The following is a 9308-nucleotide window of genomic DNA, read 5'->3' as shown; positions in this document are numbered from 1 at the left end:
AAAGGCAGAATTATAAATATATACATAATTATTTAAGTTAGCATGATTGAATTGAATTATATTTTTATGCTATTAATTTTTTCATCCACACAAACCAAATTTTAAGTATGACAAAAACATTTTGTGTAGTGACTGCCTTAAGAAATTCTTCAAGTGCTATTTAAACCTCCAATATGCAAAATTTTCAGAAATGCATACAAATTAATATTTTGTATAATACTTCTTACTTTTTTGAGCTGGCTTTTAAGATTTTAATTTCCGGAAATTTCAATGCTTGCCTGCAAAAGGATTGATCAACTACTGTGGGATAACCTGATAAGCTAGGATACACTGTGACATAGTATAACACACAGTACCAGGTTATCATGCACGTTAATCCAGCAGAGCTAGGTCAACCTGATACCTTTACATTACCCTGAAACTATCAACCTAACTACCTTCCAGAATAACCTATAGCTCATCATCTCATGACATAAAATTCCAAGCTGCTCTCTGTCAAGCTACAGGTATTTATCTATGTCAGATTTACATTGATTATTTTCTAGTAGCATCTTCTGCTACTGAAATTGCGTAATATCAAATGTAAGTCTGCAATCAAGGCTTAAAACATTGGCAAATTAACATTATGTCAGAAAGCACATTCATCTATATTATTTAGCTGCTATATATTCAAGTTAAATCAATGACAAGAGAATAGATTTTATGAACAATTTCTTTTTTTACCTCTTCCCTGCCATTGGTAGGTCAAAAATCAGGTTCTCTTGAAGAAAATTATTAAACCTATGTATACATGCCAGTTTAGTAGGTGGGCTGGAATCAAATGTTGGGTCTGACCCACTCTCTCAATGGGCTAGACTTTGTGGAATTTTTTAGTTTGATATTTATATTTTAGTCTAAAGGCTATTGACTAGGGAATTGGAATTTACTTTAATTTTCTGTGCAAACTTTAGCTGCCATGTGTACCACATAGTTGCAAACTCTAGCTGCCCCCTTTATTTTGAATTTATATATACCCTGCTTAGGAAAAACCATAAATACCATATATCAAAAGATATTCTATATTTTTTTACTTGTGTATTAGTAAGTCCCAAAAATTTATATGAATTTCACCTTATGATGAACAATGTCTTTCTTGGCAGATTCCTTTTTTGCTGAAATGTTCACATTCAAAATGGTGGCTTCTATATCACCAAGTGTATCTCAGTTATAGAAGATGGATCCATCTATTGCCAAAAGTGTTGTTCTCTGGTGTATTATCCAGTGTTGTTGTCCAGAACATTTCCAAAGAAACAAGTTTACATGGCTTTTAGGTGTTAATTTAAGTGGTCTTTTTGAGATTTCACATACACAGCTGTGAAATGTTTCTAGAAAATAGACTTCCAATAGTGAAACTTAACATTGTTGTAGTGAAAGTAAACCATATTGGTGTGGATAGTCAGAGGGATGGTGGTAGTGGTGTGGTCTTTTCTGTCTGTTTTTTGTGATGTTCTTACCATCGGCATTCTCATTTACTGGGTCGGGATATGGTGTGTGCATCTCATTGGAATTGTTTATGGGTGAGTATTCTAATTGACTAATATCTTTATTTTATTTCATGTTTCAACATTGAAAATTTCTCTCATACTGGTTTCTTCGGCTTCCCTACATCATTAGTAGCTTGCCATTGACATTTAAAACTGTCTATGAAGATGCTGACTAGATACAATCACTTTTCAAGGCTTGGTCAATTTTGCTAATACAATCTTTTACCATAATGCATGATTAGTTGTGGCTCTTGTCAAGAGATTGACATTCATTGCAAACAGTTTTTCAAACTATTTAATATTCATATAAAAGTTTCTATCTCTAACTTGATTGAAAAATTTCCACAGTCATATTTGGTTATTGTAAATAAATTTCTCTCATACATTTATAATGTTTAATGTTACATTTTATTTCTAAAGTTATAATTTTTAGGTTTGTGAATGGCATCATATTTGTATTCCCTTCTTTGAACTCTTTTGCCAGTTGCCGAAAGTTCAGACGGAGAGCAACCATCCAATCATTTGATGATGCGGTGGAGAAAGGAGATGCCGTGGTGGGCGTCACTGTTCTCAAGCCTCTTGTCAGCAAACCCATGGACCCTAATCTCATGACCAATTTAGAATCTTATTTCACTATATCATATCCTAAGGTGAGATAATTTTTTTCAGTCTTTACTTTATGTTGTATTGTTAATACATACTAGCACATTTTCAAAAGCATTGAAAGGATTATCATTACATAAGTGGGGATGAGAATATTTTAATGCGGGTTATAAATATTGATCGTAAAGAGTCCATAATTCCAAACTTCATTATGCCACATTCTTATTAAAAATATGGATAATCTATTCCCGTACATGTGACTGAATACCATGACAACATAAATAATTTATCTTTTGTGATGTTGAAAATGTTGAAATGTTGAACAAGATTTAACTAGGTGAAAGATTTAACTAGGTGAAAGATTTAACTAGGTGAGGCAATAATTAACATAATTAACATCTTGAATGGCAGTTTGAGTTGCGGTTCTGTATAGCTGAGGAAGGCGACCCCAGCATCATGGTTGTGAAGCAGCTCATGAGCAAATATCCTAATGTTGAAGCATCTTTACACATTGGTGAGTTAGTTTTGTTTTTGCAACAAATTATATTTAATTTTCCATTAATATATATGTCCTACCAATCCATATTTCAAATATCCTAATGTTGAAGCATCTTTACACATTGGTGAGTTAGTTTTTTGTTTTTGCAACAAATTATATTTAATTTTCCATTGATATATATGTCCTACCAATCCATATTTACTGACATAATTTATGTGCCTGCTTTATTCAAAGTCCTTGCCTGTTTACCCAGAGACATTGCCCCATTAAGGGAATAATTTTGGCAGCATGCTGACTGTTTTAATGCTGACAATATTTATTAAAATCTTGACTAGACTCAAAAGAAATCTAACTAACAAAGTTTACATATTAAATGATATTTATTATAAACATTTATCTTAAAAATTTCAACAGTTGAATATTCTATATTGAGTTGAATCTCATATTAAAATATGTATAAGTACAATTTGCAATCAGTGTGAAAGGAGTTTGCTGACTAGTGACTACCTATGCCACAAAAAGGCATAATGGTCTTCTTTAAATTAACTACTATAGGTACGTATAGCTCATGTTAACCCGATTAATGTGCACAGCTTTTAAGAAAGCTAACTAATGAATATTTATGAAACAATGAATATTTAGGAGCCTTCTGGAAGGCAATTTGTGTTGTGCTCAAAAGAATAGATTAGATGTAGTCCTTCACCTTCTTTTGAGATAAAATTGTGACTATGCAAAGCAACAAGTGTTAATTGGTTTGAATGAATTCAATGATCTAAAGATGAATCAAGATATCTCAAATTCTGTGATAGCACAACGATCTATGCTGTCCTAAATAAAAGTTCCAGGTGAAAAAAATGAAGTAACTAGCCTTTCATAACACAGATAGAACAACTTGAGGCACAAACAGCATTTCCTTATTGTTCAATTCATTTTAGTTTAGTTCAGTTTCTAAACAAAAGTTTCACTTTCATCCTAAGTTGCTCTACTTGTACAAGGATAAAAGGACATGGATAAAATGAAGTTATGAAAGTTTCACTTTCATAATCCTTTGAACTTTTATGTCTTGCAAATATAATTTTGCCCTCAATGCTTGAAATTTTGCTGTGATTGAAGTCTCATCGGACAATCATTCCTGACACAAGATTTTCTATTATTTTTATCATCTCTAAGTTGCCTGCCTGCTTGTTTCAATATAGTTACCCTCTGTACCTGATGAAGCAATCCTCTTAGCATTCAAGTGCTTCCATTGAAGCATTAACAATATCTTCATCTAAAGATCCTCATCAACTTGCACACATCATCCAAAAGAAATCTCGTTTTTTATTAACAGAATTGTTGGTTGTTTTTTAAAGGTGCTGCTGATGTAGGCGTGAATCCAAAGATCAACAACTTGTATAAAGGCTACCATGCTGCACGCTACCCATTGTTGCTCATGAGTGATGCCGGCATCTTCACAAAGCCTGAGGTGCTGACAGAAATGGTCAGCTGCATGACTGAAAACGTTGGCATTGTCATGCAGCTGCCTTACACCACTGACAGGAAAGGCTGGGCAGCTTCCTTAGAGAAGGTTGGTTACACTTTTTTTTTTTGTTGAGTCATTTGTTCATGGTATGAATCTTGATACATATTTATTTCAGTAGAGGTATGGAGCCTTTAGATATGACTGTTGGTCTTATTGGTATTAGATCGCCTTACTTCCCACAGCTCTTACCCTCCTGTAATTTGCAGGTGAATTTTGGTGGGAATCAAGCTCGTTTCTCCCTCTTCCTCAATCTCCTGGACCAACTGAAGATGAGAGCTAATCTCTGCATTGGCATGTCCATTCTCATGAGAAAGCAGATCTTTGAACATGCTGGTGGTAAGATTTATGTTAAGACGTCATTTCTTTTAGCATCATTTGGTTTTATTGATAATAAATTTGAGATCAATGACTTCCCAAGATGGCATTTAGTACCTAAACGTATTCTCTGTATCACTGAAACTTAGAGGAGGTTTAAGAGAACCAAGCATGAAGAATGTCTATCAATGTAAACTTTCTGTGCTCAATCAAAATAACAGATTGCACAATCAAAATAACAAATCAATATTTCACAATGCTTAACAACCAAATGAAATAGTTACAACGCACTAGAAGAAGTAGTTACAACACACTGGCCACCATTGCAATATTGCAATGAAGCTGGTGCTTCCTCAGGTTTGCTTCCTACTTGTGTGTGGTACCTTTCGTGAAGCGCTCCTATCTACCATTAACAGTTTATTTAAACAAGACTAGATGGAATAGTTAACACATCAATACAATGGAACATAATGAATGGAACACTAAATATACCTATATACACTTGGCATAATGGATGCCCCATTCTAGTTATATAACAGCTTGATCGTCTCAAGCTGTGATCAGGAGTCCTCTTTGATCTGAGAGCACCCCAGACGAATTCTACAAACTCGACCTTCAATCTGGTCAACGATCCGCTCTCCAGGAGCGCACTGACTCCAGCTCCACAACCCTGAACATAAAACAAACAATATTTCAAGACTGAACAGTTGATTCGGCAAATACTGAATGATAATCACAGCCGATGAATTAATTCCTAATATATACTAATTATAACCAATGATTAAATTCAATACCATGTTCTAAGACTAAATTGATGTAACCTGCCAATTAAGGCAGTGCTTTTCAGCTATGCTAAAATCACTGAAATACGCTACAGCAAGATGACAGCGACGTTATGTGTTGCTAACTAAAACTGCTGGCTTCCAACTGACAAGTCGCGGTCTGTCTTGACTGTTTCCGCCTTTTATTCAGTGTCTTCTAAAACATAATTTACAACCTTACAGCTATAAATGAATTTTATTACTGGCAGGTATTGAGGCTTTCAGTCCTTACCTGGCAGAAGACTATTTCTTTGCCGAGTACTGTCAGCGTCACGGGTGGGGCGTTCGGCTGTCTTCTCATCCAGCACTGCAGAACCACGGTGTATACTCCGTAGACTTCCACTTCTCCAGACTTGAGAGGTAAGTGTGTCTCTTGATCAATGAGATCCATTCGCGGGATTTTATACCTCATGAGGTAACCTGACCAGAGGCAACGGAGCAACCAATGTGAAAACTTTTGTGATGAACTTAGGGCTACTCTGGTCTGCCCTTAAATTATGCTTGTATGCCTTGCATTATATTGTTTCAATAGCCTAGTCCTGAGTCTCGTGTATTATTGTGTCAATCGTCTTTTTTTTTTGCCTCTGCTGACTAAGTCTTCCTTGTATCCTTGGATTTGCACCCCCATTTGAAGTTGGGATTAAGTTCTTTTTTTTGGGGGGGGGGGGGTTGATAAATTTTTTCTTCTTGAGGAAGATCATATTTTACGATTAAATTAGGGTGCGCAAATCAGTTGATGTATAAACTCTGGGTCATGTTAAATTTAATTACATGTTGGGTTCATGTTAAATATAACTAAATAATTAAAGTGATACGTAGTAAAATTATTGTCATTACCTGGACTGGCACCATGTTTTCTTTCTGTATTAATTTTAATGCATGATTCACATAATTAAACTGGATTTTCTTTTATGCGTTTCAGATGGACCAAACTAAGGCTAAAGATGGCACCTTTTGCCACGTTCATCGAGCCGACGACAAAATGCATCCTCTTGGGCTTGGTGGCTGCTGCTGCTGCGACCGTGCAGTTCCAAGCTGATTTTCTTGCCTTCTTCTTGTTTCATCTACTCGCCTGGATCCTCTCAGACTGGCTGCTGCTCAACATCATTCAGGTAACTCTTCAGTCCAGTCCAAGTATCTAATTATTCCAGCTCTGGAATACTTACCATTAAATTTATAATAACTCCATTGGGATGCGCGAAATAAAACCAAGCTATCAAAGTTTTTTTCTGTAAATAGTAGCCAATTTTTAATGGATTGCTTAGATTCTTCCAATAATTTTGTTTTAGCTCTTGAATTTACGCGGATTATCTTGGATAGTATATATTTTAGTATGCTTTTTTTGGACTTATGAATTCAGTTTGATCATTACCCTATCTTGGCTCGCAGAGCTATTTGCTTCAACAAATAAAAGTTAAATTCATGTTTTTTTTTCGTGCTATTCACATCTGTCAGGAAACTTATCAAACGCAAACTAAATAGAAAATTATGTGAATTTTAAATGCTTTTTTTTGCGAAACGCCTAATTATTATAGTTGATTGTGTGGATTCATGACTATACTTGCTTACAGAATGGCTCGCCTCCCTTCAGCAAGTTTGAGTTCGCGGTAGCCTGGCTGTTCCACGAACTGAGCGCGATATTCGTGCACGTGAAGGCCCTGCGAGACCCTGTGATAGACTGGCGCACGGCGCGCTATGTGTTGCACTGGGGCGGGCGAGCTGAGAAAATTGATCTGGTCTCCCCGCCTGCCATTAGCCACAGTGCGTCCGAAAAAACCTCTCAGCCACAGCCCGCGTATCCGCTCAATGACGATTGCAGTGAAACTAATAAAGATTCCCGAGTGTCTATAATATAAGTGTTAGTAGTCACGCTAGAGAATCATAGTATTTAAACAATTAATAGCGACAGAATTTTGTGTGATATTTTTACAAACTTTGTGAAGCATTGCTGTAAGTTACTTCTTGCCAGTCGAGAAAGGCCCGTATTACCCATACCAAATATTTGACACTAAAGTGCTGTCTTTTTACGGTGTCTAAAGTTCATGTAAGTTCGGTATGTATTTGTAAACATATGCCTAGGGACCTACTTGCATGATCTTGATAATGTACTGTTGATATTGAAGTTGCCGTTACTTTGTGGCCAGATTTTTACTTTAGACGATACTTCTTGTTTCTCTCGTCTACTGGCGAACGAAAGCCGCTTTATTGTTCTTTCAAATACTGAAGTTTTCATGGTTATATTTGTATAATTTGCTGTCGTATAGCATTGTACGTCAATCAGTTCATTTTGATGCAATTTCAAGGATGATAATATGTTGATCACGACCAAGCTTTGTCTTGTCACTCGATCGCCATGTGAACAGTTTTCTAGCTTTACCAACAGTCTCGCGTGCGCAGATCTCATTGAGTGTTGTGTTAGTATCATGATTAGTTTGATGAATCGCACGCGACTGTCGTTTCTGATATTTCACCACGCAAGTGACTCTTCTAATGTTCTTCTATACGTTCTATCTGCTTAATTATTACATGTCAAGTTTGCTATGCAGTCATCCTTTTATTATAAAAAACATTTAATGTTTAGCTGGACCCAAAAGGCAGAACATTTCCTAAGTGTTCACATTCTTAAAAAGGTCGAGTTTCTCTACTTTGAAGGAACTCTTAAAGCACGATAATGTCGAAAAAAAAGTTTGTGTGTGTGAATGAGGGAGTAAAGTTATTTTTTAGTATTAATTCATGCATAAGTATTTCACTTCTAGATCCTCTGGAATAACGTGAATTATTTGAACAATGTAAGCAGAAATGACCGTCGCATTCTATCATTTGCATTGCAGAAACGTTGCTTTGACTGTAGCTTGGATATAAGGGATAATATGTTGAATACTTTTACGATAAATATTCATAGACGTCTCTTCAGGAGATTAAATTATTGAATGTTTAATGTATTGCAATTTTTACGACTTGAAATTTAACATAATGACCATTTAATACTTCGTTGTCAATTGATGTCCGCTTATAAATTTTTGTTGCTCATCTCCGAATTCAATGAAGGCTTGCTAGGCGTTTTGGCCATCGCGTAAAATTCGTCTGTTCTTTTGAAGTTTGACTCGAACCAGGATAATAGCTTTTATAATAGAGTAATGCTGTCAGAAATTCTTTATCTCTTTGAAGGTGCATTTGTCGTCTTTCCGCTTGCGTCAATCTTTGTGTCGTTTCTCTTTTCCATTCTCACGCGTGAATCTTGACCATAAAAAGTATATGTGCTTCAATGAAATGAGGTTTATTTTGTGGTATCGAGGTGCGGAATTTGAATAGGCACCCATCCATAGAAAATATTTGGTATCTTTCTGCACATGAAACCGAAGTTGATCGAGATGTAGCAAGTACGGAACGGCCCGGTGTCGGTTATTACTTTATTAGTAGGGATTAGTACGGTTAGAATTCTATTTTATGGCGGCTATGATGCTCAATCGAACTCATGGTTATTGCACCAATGAACGCTAAGAATTTTTATTTTCCGGAAACTTCGAGTGCCAGTAGTTCTTGTCGTGTGGCTTAGTGCAGGAATATTCTTAATGTATTTAATATTATAGGATTTAATGCTGAAGTAACAATTTCCGAAGACATTTCAGCAGCAATATCATCCATCATTGTGACTTCGGCCGAGTGAACTTGTGTGTTTAGGGCTACTTTGGTGTAATGCTATTTCACGAATGTTAGGTTTGGTTATTATAACAAACTCATGTCTTCATTGAGTTATCAGTGACGTTTCACGTTCCAATGTTAGTTCCCCGTTCGCACTGCCAGTTCTGTCGAGAAGGCTTACGATTAGCTGTAAATTCAAATGAGAGCAGCGTTAAATTTTTGAAATCAAACAACTTGTATTAAGTGACATCAGCTGTATCATACAGTACACGGTCTTGAGATCATGAAATTTATTGTTTATTAAAAGATCCTTTTGGTGTCCTATGACAACTTTAGCAGCTTACTTTGTTCATAATATAACTCAAATCTAAAATGTACTGAAA

The 9308-nt window shown here is 35.8% G+C and overlaps 1 protein-coding gene across 1 annotated transcript; it reads left to right on the top strand.

The window, feature by feature from the left end:
• Nucleotides 1–1144: 1144 nt before the first annotated feature.
• LOC108682769 (ceramide glucosyltransferase) lies at nucleotides 1145–9214 on the top strand. Its single transcript, XM_018172007.1, has 8 exons — nucleotides 1145–1556; nucleotides 2008–2173; nucleotides 2538–2640; nucleotides 3978–4192; nucleotides 4354–4483; nucleotides 5493–5643; nucleotides 6206–6395; nucleotides 6855–9214. Exons 1-8 carry the CDS (start codon nucleotides 1444–1446, stop codon nucleotides 7137–7139), a joined length of 1353 nt encoding a protein of 450 aa, XP_018027496.1. The 5' UTR covers nucleotides 1145–1443; the 3' UTR covers nucleotides 7140–9214.
• Nucleotides 9215–9308: the final 94 nt, after the last annotated feature.

This window comes from Hyalella azteca, unplaced genomic scaffold (genome assembly GCF_000764305.2).
Source record: "Hyalella azteca isolate HAZT.00-mixed unplaced genomic scaffold, Hazt_2.0.2 contig5479, whole genome shotgun sequence".
NCBI classification, from domain to species: domain Eukaryota; kingdom Metazoa; phylum Arthropoda; class Malacostraca; order Amphipoda; family Hyalellidae; genus Hyalella; species Hyalella azteca.
Note: the sequence above shows the minus strand (reverse complement) of the source record. Positions and strands in the feature narration are given on the sequence as shown.